Source organism: Chionomys nivalis, chromosome 22 (genome assembly GCF_950005125.1).
Source record: "Chionomys nivalis chromosome 22, mChiNiv1.1, whole genome shotgun sequence".
Taxonomy (NCBI): Eukaryota; Metazoa; Chordata; class Mammalia; order Rodentia; family Cricetidae; genus Chionomys; species Chionomys nivalis.
Genome location: NC_080107.1, coordinates 26,167,162 through 26,188,695, shown reverse-complemented (window position 1 = coordinate 26,188,695; position 21,534 = coordinate 26,167,162). Strand labels below are relative to the sequence as shown.

At 38.0% G+C, this 21,534-nt stretch overlaps 2 protein-coding genes across 14 annotated transcripts in view; one reads left to right on the top strand and one right to left on the bottom strand.

Moving 5' to 3' along the window:
* Positions 1 to 13,101, top strand: part of Fmnl2 (formin like 2) — a 257,682-nt gene extending 244,581 nt beyond the window's left edge. For 2 of the 5 annotated variants that reach the window (XM_057754584.1, XM_057754580.1), the window contains 5 exons: positions 1,046 to 1,209; positions 2,232 to 2,333; positions 5,264 to 5,362; positions 6,166 to 6,289; positions 11,236 to 13,101. In XM_057754584.1, coding sequence (XP_057610567.1) covers positions 1,046 to 1,209; positions 2,232 to 2,333; positions 5,264 to 5,362; positions 6,166 to 6,289; positions 11,236 to 11,345 — 599 coding nt within the window. In that variant the 3' untranslated portion in view covers positions 11,346 to 13,101. Of the gene's footprint in view, positions 1 to 1,045; positions 1,210 to 2,231; positions 2,334 to 5,263; positions 5,363 to 6,165; positions 6,290 to 8,230; positions 8,357 to 9,822; positions 9,917 to 11,235 lie in introns of all 5 variants that reach the window. The other 3 variants (XM_057754583.1, XM_057754581.1, XM_057754582.1) reach the window with 3 other exon arrangements.
* Positions 13,102 to 16,243: 3,142 nt separating this feature from the next.
* Positions 16,244 to 21,534, bottom strand: part of Prpf40a (pre-mRNA processing factor 40 homolog A) — a 42,486-nt gene continuing 37,195 nt past the window's right edge. For all 9 annotated transcript variants that reach the window (XM_057754513.1, XM_057754514.1, XM_057754515.1 and 6 more), the window contains 5 exons: positions 21,062 to 21,148; positions 20,885 to 20,981; positions 20,723 to 20,784; positions 19,636 to 19,767; positions 16,244 to 18,529 (listed from right to left, as the gene is read on the bottom strand). In XM_057754513.1, coding sequence (XP_057610496.1) covers positions 18,437 to 18,529; positions 19,636 to 19,767; positions 20,723 to 20,784; positions 20,885 to 20,981; positions 21,062 to 21,148 — 471 coding nt within the window. In that variant the 3' untranslated portion in view covers positions 16,244 to 18,436. The remainder of the gene's footprint in view (positions 18,530 to 19,635; positions 19,768 to 20,722; positions 20,785 to 20,884; positions 20,982 to 21,061; positions 21,149 to 21,534) is intronic.

Below are 21,534 nucleotides of genomic sequence, written 5' to 3'. Positions count from 1 at the left end.
ACTTATGCAGCTAGCAGAATGGAATGGGTTTCCTTTGCCTAAATCAAGGTTATTAAGTATAATTTCAATTAAGAAAACCATAGCAAGACTACCTTCTTAAGTAGCAGCACAGATGGTTTGACCAGGAAATTTTCCTTTGAAATTAAAAGCCTGTGGGGGGAAAAAAATACTGATATGTTCACTGGATGAATTGGTGTCCATGGTGCCCAGGCTGATTGACACATGCTCTTAAGGTAGGTAGGACTGCTTCTTTGTTTATCAGGAGTTTTGAGTATGTTCTCTGTAGTTGGTACTGTCAGAAGTATTATGGGGTCAAACCCGGGGGAAGCCCTGGGAGTAAAACAGTACAGGTCTAATAAGGGAGAACATACCCCATTGATTTGTACTCCATCCATGAGCAGAGATGAATAACAAGCAAAACAAAACTGGGACCAACTTCTCTGGGGAGAGCGGCTCATAAGAGTCCAGGAGTGTGCCTGCTCTGGGCACAATTGCCACGTTCACCCCAAATTCTTTGACACAAGAATGGCTTAACAAAAAGCTAATGTTGCCTTAGTTCTTAGTGGGCTATACAACTGAAGTTCAGCAGGTAGAATTCTGCCCTCTGCTGGAAAGTTACAGGAGTGCAATAGCATCCCGAGTAAGTAAAAGGCTTGGGCTTGTTTGACTCTACAACTAAACCAATAGGCTGGATGCAGCAGTACCTTGGTCTCCAGAGCAAAAAGTGGACGCTGGGATTGTTTTCCCATCTCGTCTGCTATCTCTGAACCGTGTGACTCATGGCAGACCACAGAACCTCTTTATGTTGCCTTTCCTCATTAGCAAAGTATATTACTAGAAGAGTAGGATTAGTGCATATGAAGAATTTATTGTAGTATTTGATAGTGGCATTTATTTCATGAATTATTGATATTAAAGGCTATCTGTGACTCAAGGTAGGAATTAGCTCTAAGGGTCCTGAGTAGAACAGAGTCCCGAGAACTTGGCTTAGCAGCTGAACTGCCTCTCCTGATGTGATCCTGATGCGATGCTTTCTCTCCACCAGTCTCCCTGGAAAATGTCTTGCTGGATGTCAGGGAGCTGCAGAGGGGAATGGATTTAACCAAGAGGGAGTATACCATGCATGACCACAACACGCTACTGAAAGAGTTCATTCTTCACAACGAGGGCAAGCTGAAGAAGCTGCAGGATGATGCTAAGATTGCTCAGGTAGCTCATGAGAGTGAACTCCTTCAGTCTGAACCATAGGCTCTGGGCTGGGAGAATAATGTTACCAGGTCCATTTCTTATGTAGCTACTGCTTAGTTTTCCCCTGTGGTCTTTGAAAGTACCTTTTCCAAGTGCACCCTTTGTGCTATTCTGTAGAATCCCTGTTTGTCCCTTCTCTCTCTCTCTCTCTCTCTCTCTTTTTTTTTTAAAGATTTATTTATTAAGCATACAATGTACTGCTGGCAAGGAAGCCACCAGATCTCATTACAGATGGTTGTGAGCCACCATGTGGTTGCTGGGAATTGAACTCGGGACCTCTGGAAGAGCAACCAGTGCTCTTACCCTCTGAGCCATCTCTCCAGCCCCTTGTCCCTTCTCTTGTGTTCCCAAATTCCTTCCGGCGTAGATCTGTTTGCACTCAGTTCTGTAGCATCAGGCCTGGGCTCCCAAAGAAAGGTCCCTGGAGTATAAGGTTCTGTAGGTCTTAGAGTTCATACTGCTCTATCACTCCAGGACCTCTGATATACGAGCAAGCATAGAAGAGAGTACAGTTCGTGTTAGCAAAGAGAAGGAGGTGGCGTGTGGGGAACCGGAGGTAGATCTGATAGATCTGGGTGCTGTGGTAGATCACAGAAGACACTGTCCTTTTCTGTGAGGATATTGCAAGGAGTATGAACCAAAGCTTTGGGATTTAGAGCCAGAGTTGCTTCCATGAGCCATCCTGCCCTTGTGGTTTAAGGAGTTGAGTCTTGACCACAGGAAACTCATAAAAGAATAGCTCTTTGTGTGTGCGTGTATGTAGTGTGGGGGAGTTAATGGACTTAGGGAAGAAACAGAATTTCTTAGAGATGAGTTTCTATGTCCAACAGTTGTACTCTCCTGATTGCCTTTAGCAAAGTATTAAAGGTAATGTTTTCTGTGCCCACGGGGGCACAGACTTTGTTTTACTTATCTACCCCAGAGCTTCTAGTCCTGGTAGCAGAACTAATGTCTTGATTCAAGGAAAATGTGTTTCTTCCCAGGATGCCTTTGATGATGTGGTGAAGTATTTTGGGGAAAACCCCAAGACAACACCACCCTCCGTGTTCTTCCCTGTCTTTGTTCGGTTTGTGAAAGCCTACAAGGTAAGTTGGAGAGCACCCATAGCCTTGTTCACTTTCGCAGTAGGGGCCCTCCTCCAGAAATGTTTGTAACCTGGCTCCTCTGCAGAGGCTTCTTTGGCCTTGGGCGGCAGATCTGGGTGATCACTCTGGCCCAGCTGAGGCTGAGAGCTTTTAGGGCCCTTATCCCATGATGGTTCATTTTTCCATGAAGCCATGTCTGGTTCTCAGCAAAAAAGACAAGGCAATTGGCTACCTGCTTGGGGCAGGGGAGATGCCCCATTCATCCATGCTGCCCAGTATTGACTGCTGACCCATACAGACAAGGTGAAGGGCAGGGAGAATTCAAAGAACTTCTATATGAACCGGGGCATGTCAGTAGGACATGCTGTAACTAGTCAGGGAGATCCTATGTGCTGTTTAGAGACCTGATTTGAGTGGTGGGGTTTCTTAGACTAGCATTCAATATTATGGAGTAAAAGATGGTGGTATACAGGACTTCAGCTTTGGCTTTTTTTAAATCTGGACCCATCCTCGGTCATGATGTTGGGAAAATCACGTGACTAGAAATTGTTTCCCAAGATTTTCCCTTTTGGGAAAGAACACTTTAGAAACTCATCACTTAGGAAGCATTGTGGTTTTTTAGTACCTGTGGGTTTGGTTTCAGCAGCGTGGTGATGCCTGCTTCCGATGATATTTAGTTCCCTCACATAAAATGATGCAGGGCTTATTTGCATGTAACCTGTGCTTATCTTCCTGTATATTTTAAGTCTCTAAATTAGTTGTAATATATGCACCAAGTGTATTAGTTTCTTTTCTATTGCTGTGATAAAACACCATGACCAAGGCAACTTATAAAAGAGTTTAATTGGTCTTACCGTTCCAGAGTTTCTGATGGCAGAGAGAAGGCATGGTGGCAGGAGGCTCGAGCACCAGCTGAGAGCTCCTATCTAGATACACAAACCAATAGGCAGAGAGCACACTGGGAATGATCTTTAGAAACCTCAAAGCCCAGTGACATACTTCCTCCAACAAGGTCACATCTCCCAATCCTTCCTATGTTGGTTTGAGTAACAGCCCTCATGAGGCTCGTGTATTTCTATGCTTGGTCGCCAATTGATTAAGCTGTCAGGAAAAAGCTAGGAGGTGGGGCCTTGATGGCGGAAGTGTGTCAATATGGGCTGGCCTTGAGGTTTCAAAAGCCCACACTAGGCCCAGATTTTCTTTCTCTCTCTGCTTCTGCTTCAGGATAAAAAGGCCTCAAACACTACTCTGACATTTGTCTGTGTGCTGCCATTTTCCTCACCATAAGGAAATTGGACTAAACTTCTGAAAGTCCCCAATTAAATGCTTTCTTTTATGAGTTGCCTTGGTCATAGTGTCTCTTCACAGCAACCAAACAGTAAACTCTGAATGTGGAACCCAGATATTGAGAATAGTCCCTTTTCCCTGGAGTTCTCTGTGTTTAACACTGGTTATGTTGGTAGGATTAAGAAAAATATTTCAAAGAAAGGATTTGAGCAGTTTATGTATAGCTTTGTGAAAAAAAAAAAACCTATGGGAGATGTGAGAAGTATTTTTGTAAAATGAGTGGAGGCTAATTAGTGGCTTTGGAGATCTCCCACCCCCAGGCCTAAGATTACTAATCACTCTAAGATTATTTAGTTACCTCCTTTAATCATGGTCAGTCTGGTAGCTGAGAATGTAAGGAAAGTCTCCTTAGCATAAGGATGCACAAGGCATGGGATGGGAGGAAGGCCACTGCCCTCCAGTTGCTGTTAACTGGTACTCTGTGGTCCCCTGGGGGTCTGGCCATACTGAAGAGCTGCAGAGATGTCCCTGGAGGCTCCTGTGAGGTGTTCTAAACACACTTCTTCACATAGAAATTTCTAAGCCTAAGGTCGGAAGAGAAATAGTATGTAAAAATTATAAAACATGGGAAGTGCTGGGATTGCTCTCAAAGGCTTCATTTGGGACATAGATGGAACAGAGGCAAAAAGAAGCTGCTCTGTCCTCAGTGACCTGTGGGATGTTGTGGTCAAGCTTGTTTACATGTGTGCTCCTCTGCCTTACAGTTTCTCCTTGCAATCACTTAGCTGCTAAGGATGGATAGTCATGTTATAGAATACTTTCCTTGTTCTACAGACATTGAACAACATTCTCGCCTGGTGCTCACCATGGTGCAACTATGGAAAATTCAGTGAGACTGGGAAGTTAACACTGCCCTTTTTCCCCTTCCTATGAGCCAAAAGGAAGCATAACAGACAGACAGAAACACACACACACACACACAAAAGTCAAAGAATAGATAAGACTTTTTTAAAACAAAAAGAGAAATAGACATCAAAATGCAAACCTTACTGATAGAATAGAACTTGTCAATTATACTCGATCCCTAAACCAAACAGATGACCTTTCTGTCAGTTTATAGCTCAACCGAAGTCTTTTGGGCAGGAAGACTTCAAGAGAGCTGAATCCGTTCTCTTTCCTCTTCACATCAGTCACTCTGACTCATCTGGAGAGCTGTAGTGAGAAGCCAAGAATCCTGTTGTGGTATGGCCCTTATGGGAGATAAGTCCAGCAAAATGGTTTTTTTCCCCCCCAGGAAAAAAATAGACCAGTCTTGGATCCTTCTTTTAGAGAAGCTGTTACTAAGTAGGCAGATTCTAGAAGAAATTGAGACTCACTTGAAAATCATTGAATGCAGTGTCAGAGGGATAGGGCTCAGAAACTATTTGTACAGGACAGGGAACGTCAAGAAAGTTCTTCTAGTTGAGGTGCAGCTCAGCTGTCAGTCTGAAGACTTGTCATATGCAGACAGTGAAACACATAATGAAGGATCTCTCTGTTCCCAAAGCACTATGGATTGTTCAAATGGCTTTAAGAAACCTTAACTGTCATTATTTCCATTTTTTGTGATTTTCAGTCTCTATTTTAAATTTGTATTTACCCAGCAAGCAGAAGAGGAAAATGAGCTGAGGAAAAAGCAGGAACAAGCTCTCATGGAGAAACTGTTGGAGCAAGAAGCCTTGATGGAACAGCAGGACCCAAAGGTAAGAAGTGTCTGCTTCTAAGATGGGCCTGAATGAAGCAAAAGTAGAGAGGGGTATGATGAGTTCGCCTCTCTAAGATCCTGATCATCGCTCTCTACTGGCATGTAGAAATTTTTTTCTTTTGTTACGTTGTTCAACTACTTATGGAATGAAAAGGGGTATCTGTGAAGCATCTCAAAGTTTATAGAGATCAAGAATTTAGTTATAGGGGCTGGAGAGATGGCTCACTGGTTACAAGCATAGGCTGCTCTTCCAGAGGTCCTGAGTTCAATTCCCAGCAACCACATGGTGGCTCATAACCATGTTATGAGATCTGGCGCCCTCCTCTGGCATGTGGGCATACATAGAGGCAGAATGTTGTATACATAATAAATAAATAAATCTTTAAAAAAAACCCCAGAATTTAGTTATATATTCAGAGAAGTCATACAAGATTATCTGATAATCAGGGTTTTAAACCAGGAAATGCTCCATGGTGTCCATGGGTACTGACCTTTATTAATGCCGTCTTTGCTAGGAGCATTGGAAGGAAGTATTCCATAAAGGAAGGCAGGTTTTTGCCGCAAAGTTTGAGAAGTCTGTGACTATTATCAGCTATCTCTGGCCACAGAACCTAGCCTACATCAAACCAAAGAGAGAGCTCAGGCAATAAAAAACTTGCCTTACATGCATCAGGATCTGAGTTTTATCCCTAACACTGATATATAAATGGATGCCTGTAATTCCAAAGCTATTGGTGTTCAATATAAAACTAAAGTCTAGATGGGTATTGGAGTGTCATCAGTCTCTGCTTTTCTTCTCAGTCTCCTTCCCATAAATCAAAGAGGCAGCAGCAAGAGTTAATTGCGGAATTAAGAAGGCGACAAGTTAAAGATAACCGACATGTATATGAGGGAAAAGATGGCGCCATTGAAGACATTATCACAGGTACAGGGTATTTCGTCTTTGTGGTCTGTAGTGATTACACTGCTCACACAAGTAGAGCCACATACAAAGATTGTAGCTCCTTTTGTTCACAGTTGGCAAGCTCTTTAGTTGGGTTAATGAGATTTAGAGTTATGCAGCAAGATGTAAATTTAGAGTTTGATATACATTTCTGTTTGCCGTCCAACACTCTGAACAATCTTGGCGCTTCTGTTCCTGTGGGACCCGTAAGTCATCTTCCCTAACAGATTCCCACTGGCTTTGATTTGACATCCTTTGCCATTTTCCACCTTGTGGCCAGTTCCATGTGCTTGCCTAATAGGAATACTGTAGGAGAATCCATTCTCTGTACCAGCAGGCAATGTAGGTATTTTTTTTTTTTTTGCATGTTTTTTAAAAACCTGTTTACTAATTTAAAGTAACAAAGCGAAAAGGAAGTTGTACTCCTGTTTGGATGTATCCATGGGGTTCTAGCTCAGAACTGAGGACTGCTCTCAGCTAATCTAGCTTCATGTTTTCTCTTTGAATCAGTTCTCCAGGGTTTCATACAGCCTCTTACTGACCAGCATACTTAGGCCACTGGCCTGCTTAGCAGTGGCAGTAAGTGATTTCTCTTCAGTTTCATTTGCATATGAATGCTGTTTATCAGCTAAGATACTTAAAGCATTTTGCTCATATGGTAAGGTTTAAAAATATGTTAAAGTGTAGACAGTCATATGACATATGTCCAGGTGTTCCTCACACACCTCAACAGTAAACTGTGACTGATGAGTCTTGTTGCATGTCCATGCTATTCTTAGGATACAATCGCTGGCTCTTTTTCAGGCATTTCCCATATCTATAACTTCATTTGGAAATATTACACCTTTTAAAAACAAAGCCAAAAATATAACCACACTGCATTTGAAGCATACGCATAACTAAACAATTTCTTACTATTAAAGGTATTTCCCAAATTCTAGTTTTTCAGAAATATAATCCCTTGAATTTTCTCTTAGCTTACTCAGCATTGTGAATAGGCATGTCAAGTTTCTAAAAACCAACTACAGATTTTTTTGTTGCTGTTTTTTTGAGACAGGGTTTTTCTGTGTAACAGTTCTGACTGTCCTAGAACTAGCTCTTGTAGATCAGGCTGGCCTCAAATTCACAGAGATCCACCTGCCTCTGCCTCTCGAGTGTTGGGATTAAAGGCGTGCGCCAGCACCGCCCAGCTAAACCACAGAATTTTGACCATCTTAAACATAGGGAAATCAAGCAAATATGTAGATTAGATTTTTATTTTAAAGCAATAAAGAATTCCTTGCCTGTTATTAAAGCACGAGTGACTAGTAGAAATGGCGGTCTGTTCTCAGTGCACATACACATGTATTTGTGTCAGCATGCCGTACTTAGTCGCTTGTCGAATACCCCTTGTAGGGCATCCCTGTCTCCTTTGCAATGGGGGAAGCCCTACTCTGCAAGAGTAGGAGCGGATGTCCAATCAAGGTAAATACCCGAGTGTCACTGCAAGGTTGATTGAGACTAGGGAAGCATCCAGCTTTACACAGTAAGAACTCAGGACATAGGCTGGCTATAGTGTCACATGCCTGCAACCATAGTACTTAGGGGGCTGGAGGAAGGAAGATTAGGAGGCCAAGGCCATCCTTGACTAGAATGAGTTTCAGATCCTGCCTCAAGAACAAAAAGAACCAAAACGTCCCCCACCTTACCTAAAAACGAGCCACATATCTGGTATTTGTCTGTATCCCAGAAGAGTTTTGCCTTGGGACATTTTTCACTTCCTGCTTCCTCACCCTTCAGGTTCCAGATTTCCTTCTGGACTTTAGTGAACTGGAATACATACTGCCTTCTCGCTTATCTTTCCTTTCACACTAACCATGTACTAATGCAACAGACCCTGGCTTTTTACTCTCATTTCTTGTTTGGCTGTTATTCTCAATGCAGTGCTGAAGACTGTGCCCTTTACTGCTCGCACCGCCAAGCGTGGGTCTCGGTTTTTCTGCGAACCTGTCCTCACTGAGGAATACCATTACTAAACTATTGGTCTTTGTCAACTGATGCTATTAAAAGGTTGCTATAGATTTTTTTTTTAAACCTTTTATTCCACCCCAAGCCCCTGTGTCTTAGGACCAACCAAATGCTAGCATGGAATGCCATCGTCTTCATTTTACATATGTGTTGTCTTCATGCTGCATGGTTTGTGTTTGTCATTACTAAACACTCACTGCCACTTGCAGTATATGTATATACCACATTCTTGCAATGATATGGATGTGAGTGACAGTTAATAGAACCACTTGCTGGGGTTAATATTTGGAATGCAAAATGACAAGCAGTAACTACCTAGGTCAGTGTTTACTGAGTATTTACTGTGCCCTAACAAGCTTACAGACACTACAACCCTTATGCTGAGCTAACATGGTAATGAAATATTCCATAAAGAAGTGGTCAGAAAAATGAGAGGCAGGGAACAATGAGATGACTTCATGAGTTATGATGCCTGCCATAAAGCCTGACTGCTAAGACTGAGCCCCAATACACATGTGATGAAAGAAAAGAACCAATTCTGGCAAATTGTCCACTGACCTCCATACCTGAACATATTGCTCCCCCCGCCCTAAGATAATCAAATCATTCATACTATGTATGAAAACGAGAAAGGTTCTAAAGCTACATTTATGTAGCTTCAAATTAGGCCTTTCTCGGGTGTTTTATATAATCCTAGGTATGCTGTAACTGGATATTAGCTTTCGGCATAAAATCTTCTAAACACTTATCAGCAATTCACAACCTAACAACTCTGACCTGTGCAGGTGGCCTCTATTCACTGTCATGCCTTATTGCAGCTATCTGCAACAGTTCTATATTGCAGCAGATGCAAGGCAGGTGGTATAAGCAAAGAGTAAATAGCTCCCTACTGTCTTTCTCATATCCCTTCATTGGTAACTCCGTTCCATGTCAAATCAGAGTACTTTTTTGTGATGAGGCCACAGCTAGAGAGTGGCGGCAGAAAGATAGCACACTACTGGAAAACTTGTCATTGCACTTGAAAATGGGAAAGGTGTAAGATTTGTCCAAGTAATTTCCTGAGCTTAGTGTTTACATTTAAAAAGAAGCAAAGATATGCCTATGCATAGTTGCTTACATAGTACCATTGTCAATAGTCATTGTCTTCTGTGCTGAGATTGACATGGAACTGGGTATGTGCTTGTTTTTGAATCAAAAGATGTCACTGTTGTTGCCTTGCTCTCCAGTGTACTTACCCACCAGTGCTAATTCTGTCATCTGTTTGGCTGTCTGCTGCTGGACTACATCTCTTTCTGGAGCCAATCTTCAAAGCAGCTTGAAACTAGGTGGTCGGGGCTGGGTAGAAAGACACTCATTCTTCCCTTGTTTTACCTAACACAACCTGTAGTAAAACCCAAGCCCTCTGTTAGCTAACATGCCCAGCAATGTTAAACACTAAGTTGAGTTGCTTTCTGTTTTCATCCCATTTTTACTTAACCATCATTTTGTGTTTTTTGTTTTCTGTTTAGCCTTAAAGAAGAATAATATCACTAAATTTCCAAATGTTCACTCGAGGGTAAGGATTTCTTCTAGCACACCGGTGGTGGAGGATACACAGAGCTGGCAAGCATCACTTTTTACTTAGCTTCCTCCTTTCTATATGCAGTTCAATGGTTTTTATTTATGGTTAAGGGTAATACTGGTGAGATTCTGACCAGTCTTTGTGCCTCACATTAATATCGTGTGGCTTTCTCATTCTTGTGATGGCTTGGCAAAATAGTTGATTGGTCTTAGTTAGTCAGCAATTCTAGTTTTATCTGAATGGGTACAGTGGGGGCTATTGGCCAGGGAAGATGATCTACAGATTTTGAAAGATTAGGAATTTTACAAATAATTGATCTGAGGATCCCCAAACCACAGGGCCTTGAAAGGACTTAGAATGTACTGGTTAGAGTGAAAGGGAATAGGGGAAAGGCCACAATCTGCAGTGACTTAGGAGTTAGAAGTTAACAAGCCTGTTGGGGACAAACCCAAGAGGATAGGTCTGTCCCACTCATTTTTGCCTTGTAGAAATGTTTACATATTGGTTTCTATGTAAACCATTAAGATTTTTAAAAAGTTGATTTTAAAAGACTGATAAGTATAGAATGTGGTCTAGTGTGTCTACAATGTTAATTCTTTTAATTAGATTATTAAAAACCTGCTTTTGGTCATGTCTTCACTTCATCAAATGCTACATGCTAGACTAGCCTTATTCATGAAAGCATGCCTTCATACTAAGAGTGCTTACCTAAAATTCATGTTACTTCATTTCATCCCACTAAAGCCCTGTCTCTTTCCACCAGAATGCACTAGCTTGATTTACTCCTTCATAGCTATCTTTTTAAATGTCAAGCATTCTGCCTTGCATTAGCAATAGACTCAGTCTAGGGCCCATTTTCCCTGTTGATTGGAGCACAAACATAATAGGTGGCAGGAAAGACTAATAAGGGAGTGAGATATTATTTTAATTCATAAAAACCTGTTCTCAGCTGCCAAGCAAACAACGGAACCCGTTTCTGCTGTTCTTCCTGGCATATTTGTCAAAACTACAAATTTAAACCAGTCTGATTTGTGAGTATTATAGTAGAGTTATTGCAATCATTCTTGATATTTAAGATCCTCATGAAGGTTGAGTAGTTGCTTCTGATCGGAGAAATACTTCAACCAGCTGAGATATTGACCATGATAGAAATATCTCTAAATCTCAGAATCCTACCAGTATTACATCTTATTTAAATTGTAAATACTAAAGCCAAATGTCTTTAGTTGAATGCCCAATGGGTTTGAAGGGCCCATTAGTTGACTCTTCTCAAGCTGCTTTGACTGGCTGCCAACTGGCTTTGTCTTGCTAAGACATATTTGAAGCTGCTGTTCTTTCATTGCCATTTTCCTCTTTACAGATCTTAGAAACCAACCATACAGACGAGCCGATGCGGTGAGACGAAGTGTGAGGCGGCGCTTTGATGATCAGAACCTGCGTTCCATTCATGGTGCAGAAATAACAATGTGACCCCAAGAGGGTGTACGTGAAACTGCCGATGTGAACTTTATGTGCTACCATTTAGCTGCAGCCTTCAATACAGCTGAAATTTCCTTAAGGGCTCAGATTTAGTAAACACATAGGAATTTCCTCTTAACCCCTGTTAACAAGTGCCTAAAATTGGAAATAACTTGCTCAGATTAATCAAAGCAATAGAATTTGACTTAAATCTTTTTACATCAGTATGTTACTGTTTTTTAACCAAAATGTAAATTTCATATTAAATTCATTATTTGCTATTGTGATTGTTCCTTATGACCCACCCTGGTTTCTTGATAATTTGTAAATAACAGGGATGTGTCTGCTATGGGCTTCCTTTGCTGAGAAGTCTAAGAAATTGTGTGTTTGAGCCATACTCATCAACTGTATTTTTAAGGACTTGTAACACGGGAGAAGGAAACTGTCACAGGATAATGTCCTATCATTTGGCCCCAGCAAAGTACAAACCGGATGCAACTGCAGTGTCACTAGAAGTCTGTCTTGTCTCATGTTGTTTCTGTGCAAGGGTACCATGCACAATGGCATTCACTTGTATGACTGCAAGATGGCATAAACATTGTATAAGACTTAATTGCAGAAACTGTTCTTGAGCTAGAGGCAGCTTTTAGTAACACAAATATATTTATTAAGTAGCACTAAAATTACCATTATGGGTCAATCCTTAAAATAGAAAAATTGGTGCCTTGTTAGTCAGGGAGAATTTACCACAAGCTCTAAGCATTCAAGATTACATATGTTAGTGTAATGTTTGAACCTGGCCTTATTCTCTTCTGACAATCGAAGGGTCGATTTTCCTTTTGTAAACTCAATACAGCTGATACACTGTATTGAGTTTTCAAGGCTGAATTGCTTTGTGTATTTCTCACATATGAGAATTTCCAATTAGACTGTAGAAAATTCACATTAAGTTTAAATATATTGATAGGGTTAAGTGGTTAAGTCACTTATTTTTACTTCCTCACTGGCAAGGCATTTTGATCCATTCCAAAGTCAAAGACTGGACTGAAGCTAAATTTGTACTATCCCATAATATTCTGCTTCTGGCTTACCTTGTTGGTACATCAGTATATTAATTGTAAAAATTATTGTATAGTATTTAACCATTGTTCATGTGAACCCCTTGGTGAAAGCCCCCTTTTTCATGGATGTGTAGTTATATGATCTTTTAAAATGTACAGATATTTTGCTATAAGATTGGTGCAGTTTTTTATGGTTTTTACACTTCTCTTTAATTCTTACCTAAGCCCCTGGGTAATATTGTAAATATTGTTTAAAAATGCTCATCAGACTATGCTACACAATCTGAATGTTACTTTTAACTTATAGTTTTTTTTTAAATATATATATATATATTTAACTACAAGGACATTTTAAGAGTCAGCTACCATATTTCACAGTAGTATGCCTATTTACAGACCCCTTTAAACTGTCACCCACCGGCACATTCATAAATGTATAGTTTTAAAAGAACATGCCAAAATTGTTGTCTTTTTGTTGAGTCAACATTCATTTTGATGACTATTAATTTGATCATAAGAATATTGGACATTTTATCAAATAAATCAGCTGTTTTCCAAAGGTGTGCATTTGCTTAAAAATTGGACAGTAATGTTGGCATATTCTTTTGTCTATTAATGGTCCTGCTTTTTAGCAATATTAGAAATGTTTTATGAAAGCAATTCATGTTACTTTTCTGGTCTTTTCATGCCATTTGAGCAAATAAACTATTTACACTACTATTCTGTCATATGCAGTAATCCTTGAATTGTGTTTTTTGACCTTTTTTGATAGACTTTAATCATCTTTAAAAACTGATTGTTTCATACTTAGAAAAACTACTCCTTCATATGCTTTATTACTTTAATACAACGTTGTACATCCAGGCTGAGAACATGAGCCTCTCATGCCTCAGTTTCCCACATGCTGTGGTCAAAGGACTGTGGGATACAGTTAATATTTTCAAAATATCTTAATCATTCTACACATTTAGAATGTTAACACATCTTAACTATGGCAGTAAAGTTCAAAGAAAGATTTGGTTAGATTTAGAGCATTTTGTTATTAGTGGTTTTTGTTGGGGATGTAACCAAGGCCCACATGTTAGGCAAATGCTCTACTTCTAACTCAGAATTAAGTATGCTTTCACCCAGTGTCCATGAACACACACACAAATCAATGTAATGCCATGACCCATTTGAGTCAATTTCTACTGGACACAAATGTAACCAAGTATCTGGTTGCTAACTTTGCTTTTGGTGTTCAACATACATTTTGTAAAACTGGGTAATTCCTGCAGAATTAACAAAATTTGCAATAGCAGATGAATACTTTTAGAATGCTAGTCTATTCACTATATGATAAAATTCTGTTCTCCCTGTTTTTGGTTTTGTCTTCCCCCCAAGACAGGGTTTCTCTGTGTAGATCTCGCTGTCCTGGGACTTGCTTTGTAGACCAGGCTGACCTCAAACTTGGGAGATCTGCCTGCCTCTGCCTCCTGAGTGCTGGGATTAAAGTTGTGGGCCACCACACCTGGCTTTCACTCTAGTTTTTATTAGATATACAAATGTAAAATACAGGATTCATTTTCCATCTCTTTAAAGTTGTTGGAATCCATTTTCACGGTGTGAAGATTTAAAGAAAGACCTGAAGAACCAGCATGAGGTTGTATTGATAGACTTTTGGGGAGAGTAAGGTTTAACTTTTTTATGTAAAGTGAGTATTGCACTAAGAGTTGTGGGCACTTCAATCCACAGCAAAGAACTGCTATGGGCAGACTTAAAAGAAAAACGGCAACACAAATTCAGCTTTTAATAAAATATGCCATTTTTCTCTTTACAAAAGGTCTACTATTAAAGCTATGAGGTCCTTTACATCAAGAAAATATATAAACAGAAGTAAAAATCTGGTGATTACATAGAAAAGAGAAACTTTTTCCCAATTACTCACCTTTTTGAGTAAGTCCTCTGTTCAGTTGTAGAGGAAGGCAAGAAGACTAACACCCAAAATGTTAATAGTCAGGATCAAAAAAAACAAAGATATCAGTAACAAATAGATATTCTAGTAACAATCACAGCATAGTATCAAAAAATGGCTTAGCTTGATTGTGATCTGCTCCATACCCCAGACAGAAGGGCAGTGCTGTAGGCTAGCCTGTTTCTCTGAAATGTAAACATTAGTTGCACTAGGGTAATCACTGTCAAAGATCAATTACAGAAGATGACCTTGAATTACAATCCATTCAGTTGCAGCTGTGAGTATAGCAGGGTTAAGGATAGCATCTTATTAAGGAAATTAGAGCAGAAAAACAAGCTAAAATGGAGGACAGCTAAGCAAAGAATGTGGCACCTTTTATTATTAATCTGAAGTGAGATCCTGTAAATGGAGTGCTATGTTACCAGGATTCATCCTCTTTATAGACACCTAAAATGTTTGCATCTTAGAAGTCAGCATTTTATGTTCTCATTAAGCTTTGGGCACTTTCTAAGTCATAGTCATAGGCTTATTTTGTAAGTTTTGAGTGAGGCATCAGTTCTGAGTTTATGGTTTAACTGCAATGATGCCTGTTTAAGCCTTTTAATATGAGTACACGTGCCACATTTGTTAAGTACCTAGTATGCACCAGGTACAGTCCTAATTAAGAGATATATCCCAGGTAAGGAATTTGTGTGACTACCAGTGATATCAGAATAAATGATGAACTAAACAGAATAACCATTGTTAGCCTGGAATATGTCATCATCAGAAAACATAAGCCTCTCATAGTTCCATAAAAAAAAAAACAACACAGCATTATTTTTGTTTCCCTTTCTGTAAATAATCAAGTATAGTTTAACCTAGAGGAGAAAGGCGTGTTCAATTAAAAATCTATCTGGTACTTAAGAGATTCTTCAAAAGAAAATATATTTAATATTATATGTAAATATATTTAAGGAATTAGTCTAGTTTCTAGATTGTTTTTAAAACTTTAAAAATTAAGTTTGTTAAAATTCTATAATCTTAAAGTCATTCTTCATAACTTCCCTAAGTATTATCTGATTAGAATGCTTACATAAAACGTGAATCCAAATTTTCTCTTCTGGATGCAAAATGTCTAATGAATACATATCAACTTTTAAGCATGGAGTAAAAGCAGGCGCATTCAGCAAATGCTTAGTAAAGCATAGAAATGAGTGAAAACCGTGCACTACAGTCTGAGACCACACACAGTTCACAGAAAACCACATACAGACTTGTTGCTATTACCTCTCTAAATGGATTGCCTTACTCTAGGACCATCCTCTTTCATTTCATAGCTATTCAACATCAGATCCCACTTAAGAAAAATCGAAAAGATGAAGTAATTGTGACTAGTCATTTATCAAACTTATCAGAAGGCACAGAAAGTTTTACATGTTGAAAAAAAAACAGTAACATTGCAAGAAAATGAGATCCATAGTTCTGTCACATATTTAAATTCATTTGGGAAGACTGCAATGATCCCCATGCTGAACTGGCCATACTAACTTCTCTTACAAATCTTCCCACATAAAATTGATGGAATAGGAGAAAATAAGAATATTAAATATTCTGAGTCCACGATTTTTCCCAATATTAATTTTTTAAGCAAGCTTAATAATAGTGATGCTGAGAAAAATAAGGTCTCAACATTAGAGTCCTAGTCATAACTGAAATGTATAAACAAATGCTTCCCCATTTGAATAAGTCAGATTCAATTCTAGAAGAACAAGTATTCAAAGATATATCATGTCTTACCAAACTTAAGATTTAGAAACATGATCTACTGGATTTAAAATATCCAAAGATTTAGTACCTGTTTTTCTAACAACTAAAGTTGTTTAATGGGACAATTAAAAGACGACAATGGAATAGACTTGATTTACATATTTTATAGCAATGATATTACATTTCCAGTTTCCTACAGTAAAAATTCAGTACACTGATATAAAACTTCTATTTAAATCAATAGGGTAGTTATGATATTGATCTGTTCACAGTAATATTTACAAGAACTGCCTTTAAAAATCTGTTTAATCAAGATAATCACTTTTTTTTGCTATGTCTGGTTTGCATAGGTTAATGCAGGAATATTTTGAAATTTATAATGTTTTATAGGGATCTGAAAATTTGAAGAAATTATAAATACAGAAATCTATTTTGAGGACATGCTAAAACACATCAATAGCTTTTTACTCAAATGTATCAAAAACTTAAGGTTGTACTTTAAAAGCAAGTTTTACAGATTCTAATTTCGCTTGTGAAACATTACAGGTTTCCCTCCAATATCATATGCATAATTTAAAGACTACCTCTGACCTCCACATCAGGTGCTCAGACTCATTAGCAATCTTGACTATTGCTAACCTGGCACCTCTGAAAATTAAATCCAAGGAAATTCTGTTGCCAAACTTAGGTATTTTGAGTAACATACAATGGAAGGACTAAACTCAAGCAAGAAATTTGATTATTTAACGTTTTCTCAAAGATAGTGATCTTACTCAAAGTCATGTCTTATTTCACAACAGAAAATGACATGGCAAGGAGAAGGTCAGAAACAAAGAATCTCCCTTTTTTGAGTTTTTTAAGAGTGGCCACTAGATTTAATTAAAACACTGGACAGGATGGAAAAATAGTTGTACTGATCTGTCCCAACTCACTTAAATTAACGAAACAATTTGTCTTATCTAAATCTCAGCTTGAAACAGACAATCTCAGTGAGATCAAATGAAAAGAACAAAGATAATACCTAAGATGAAAGAGAAGACTAAGTGCTAAATTATACTTAAACAAAAAACCATACACACACACAAAAACACCTTCCTGCACTGAAGGAAAATAGTATAAATGATATTACTAACCTTCAAAAGTTAGCACGTACAGAGTATTCTATCTTTAAGCCATTGCCTTTCTAAAATATTCCATAGGAAATTTATAGATGAAAACACTTTTAAGGACCTGAAATGCACTAATTCATGTTCCTAAATATTAAAAAAGCAATATTGCTACCATGGGAAGGATGAAACAAAATTTCAGGGATTTATTATCTTGTAAATGATCATACAATTTCCTTAGCGCTGAGTAGTTTGTGTAGAAATAAACACTAGTGCACACTATAAGAGAAGGTTTAATAATAGATAAAAATGTACAAAAATATTGAAATCAGAAATGTTTTAGACTGTGTACCATGGATTCAATACTTCTCAGTGAATAAGGAAGGCAATTTACAACCTCCTCAATGGAATTAAAAAAAAAAAGTGAAAGAGAAAGATTGGATTAAAAATTCAAAGAAAATGTTTCAGTCAACATTGATTTTTCTCCCCCCCCCACAAGGATATTTCAACTATCACTCAAAAGTTCGGTGGCACATTCTTTAGTAGGTCCTTAAGGCAATATATTTAAAGTAATTTACAATTTGATTTGATGTTAGCTATTTTAAAACATCACCTCAAAATAGATGCTCAAAATAATGCCCTCCTAGCCTTTTTTAAAATGTATTCAGATGTTTCATAAAAAATAATGGTGGCTTTATTACAGCAGTGCTCATTAGCACCACCAGGTAAAGGTCTACAAGTTTCCAGCAAAAACACCCATTTCTTAAGAGCTCACCATAAAAGATAACGTTGGCTTTAACCAGTTTAGTAGTGCACAAAAAAGCAGTCTAATCATGGGTTGCTGGTGCTTTTTTTGTACTACATTATCAAAAAAATGTTCATTATATCGTCAAAATCCAACTTCTATAAAGTAAATCAAATCACCTCATGACTTAGAACAAAGTAGAGACGTCTGCAGCTATCAGTAAATTGCCACTTTTAATCCATCCTGCAGTGCCCTAGGAAAGGGTCACAGAAAGACAGTTATGACTGTAGGAAAATATGATTCTTGATACAGAATCAAGTTATTTTCAATTTCCTTTGCTTTTATAAAGTCCACAATAACAATACATAAATGCACTTTTTTTCCTGTGACACAATTAAAACCCAGTGTTATTTTGTAAATTGAACTTAAAATAATCCCTGGTCTGAATTAGACTTTAAATCATACTATAGACATATATTTGGTATAATTTATTGATCATCATCCAGTTGCTCCAAAAGTGTTCTTCTGCGCTTTTCTAACTCCCCTTCACTCAGCTCGCTGCCGGAAGTATCCCAGTTACCCTGCAAAGACATTCAGCATAATTACAGTTAAAGTTAACCCTGAAAATATTAAGAAAAAAAATTAACTACAAACATTTCAAAGTAGACATGGAGTTTCATTCACTTAAACACATTTCACAGGGTTTTAAAACTCCAAAGCCCAACAATGGGTTATTAAGTATTCCTTGGATCTCATTAGGGAAAAATTCAAAGACTGGGATTATATATGGTACTACTTCAGTTTATGCTAAAATCTGTAATCAAGGAAAAATTGTATATACTAGTTTCTTTCCTTACACACAATTAAATATGAAACAATCTTACTTAATGGAAGCCAGATGCTCACTTCCTAGGCAGTATGTTCTTTGATAATTTTAAAGAGATTTTGGGTAAACACTTGCAATCTTATGCGCAAATAAGCAGAAAAGATTTAAATAAACAAGATTAATACTGCTTCATTTCTGAGATACGCCCTTTGAAAAGTGGAGTGCACCTGTAAGATGGTTTTGTTTAAACCACTATTACAGAAGAAGTAAGTAAGTACAGAGGATAAGTCACTCTTTATGGAGGTCATGACAGATTCATTCAAAAGATTTAAAAAAATGGGGCAGATCTGGGAAGAGGTGATGAAAAGTGTTGGATATAATCATATTACATTGTGGAAGATTATCGAGTTATGAACAAGACGACTGTGGACCCTGATCTGAGTCGTCTAAATCTTACACAGTCGCACACATCTTCAGTCCCAGCACCCAGCAGGCAGAGGCAGGTAGATCTCTGAGATCCAAGACAGCCAGGGCTACACAGAGAAACCCTGATAATTTGAAAACCTAGGACAAAGTGCACAATGTACTTAGTGGTATTGCACCATTCAGACCACATCTTTCTTTCTTTCTGGGTTAAAGCGAAAAATATTTTGTGCTGTTAACTTTCTTTTTTAAGAAATATAAACCTAAAAGACTCAAACAGATGGTCACTCATGAGGAGCAGTGAAGAGAATTTCATCCTTTCTTCAATGTTAGCAGAGCCAAGACAAAGAGCCTATTCTTTACACAATTCTGTTTTAAACAGGACACCCCCCCTTTCATTTTTGTGCATACAGGAAACACATAATTCAAAGTACTTACAGAGTCCTTTCCAGTCTTTTTCTTAGGTGATTTGTGTTTTGATTCTGATCTCTGTCTACTTCTGTCTTTTTCGCTTTCCCGATCTTTATCTTTTTTATCCTTCTCTCGTTCAGTATCTGATTCTGGAGAATCCTATGTAAATAAAAATGAACGTGTCAGAATTTTGATAACATTCTGTTAAAATAGATTTATGTAGGCAATATTTGAGAATATCACATTTATTAGGTTAGGTGTATTTAGAGAGGTAAAATGTAATTTGTTAACACCAGAGTTTTATTTGTTTTTAAGGTTTTTTGAGACAGGGGTTCCTTGTGTAGGCCTGGCTGTCCTCAAACTCTGAGAGATCTGTCTTGATTTGCCTCTGAGTGCTGGGATTAAAGGTGGGTGCCACCATATCGCACTTTGAACCCGAGATTTGATTGAATTTCTCCATTGTCATGGGAAAGAGAAGCAGTGTTTCCAGTAGGAAGAATTACATTTGGATAGGGCCTCACTAACAGATTATATCATAGTGTAACTACAGGGTAAGAATAACTACAGTGTAACTACTTATTCTTTAGAATCCAGGCGCCCCCCCGCCCCCCCCCAAGCAACACCCTCAGCTCATGTGCATTTTCCATCAAGCACATTTAACTATGGTTTATGTATAAAGCTATGTAGAAGGCTAACAAAGCTGCTCACTAGGTCATGTACAAGTTTGACAGGGGCATAATTCTTCATCAAAATTATTATGAAAAGACAAGTTATTTAAAACATTAGTGCTTAAATAAAAAGTTCTGTGTTAGATCGGGGCAAGTATTAGTGGGCAGCAGGAAAAACAAAAACAACCAATCTAATTGAATACACCTGTGGTAGGACTCAAGCACTAACATTTTTGAAAGACTCCTGTGTAAACCTAATATACATCTACAGCTGGTGTATGTCTTTTGATTGAAGCTTGTGATTTTAATGAAAGATTAAGGCAAAAGACCTATACATTCTGTTCTTATGTGCCAAGCTAAATGGTTATAAAGAATTAGATGAGAGGCCCTATGAATCCTTTCTAGATCAAAGCCTAGCAATTGTTAAGAAATAGAAACTTTCTTACAGATTTATGTCTCCTCTTTTTGCTTTTCTTCTTATGCTTTTTTGATTTCTTATAACTTCTCTCTGTAGAGCATAGAAAGAAAAAAAAGGTAAGAAAATGAGGAAATCAAAATGTCACGGTTTAGTTAAAAAACAAAACAAAACAAAAACCCAAAAAACTCACCAGACTCAGCACTAGAAGAATGTTCTGAAGCAGAATGGGACTCTGATCGCTGTCTTTTTTTCTTTGAATGGCTGTCATCATCATCTGATTCTGATCCCTAAACAACACACATAAATTCATTCATAATAATGCTCACAAATATTTTGGTAAAATGTTACAGTCAATTTACATCCTTACCGATCGAGAACGGGAGCGTTTCCTATGGTGTTTTTTGGATTTCTTAGAATGTTTCTTGTTCTTTGAATGATGATGTTGGCATTCATGCTAGAGTGGCAAAAGAAAACTTTAAAGAGAACTGCACTTGTTTTACATAGCCAATCACACAAAAATGTTACAAGTTCAACACATGAGATCTTAAAAAAAGTAATACCTTGTTAGGACAAGGCGCCCAATGACTGTATAAGAAATCATTGTTTTTCTTATTCTTTTTAGCTATTCTACACCTTAGATATTTTACAAAATGAGGTGCTTTTTGTCAAAGGTTGGTAAGGAAAAGTATTATATCCTAGAAAGGTGTAACTTCTTTCCATAATGATTAGATGTAATAATACATTTAGGCATCTTGTTTAGTAAGCTAAGCACTGATATAAGGTAAAACCTCACAGGCATCCTTAAACTGAGATTTACAAAACCTATTTCTCTTTCTTTTA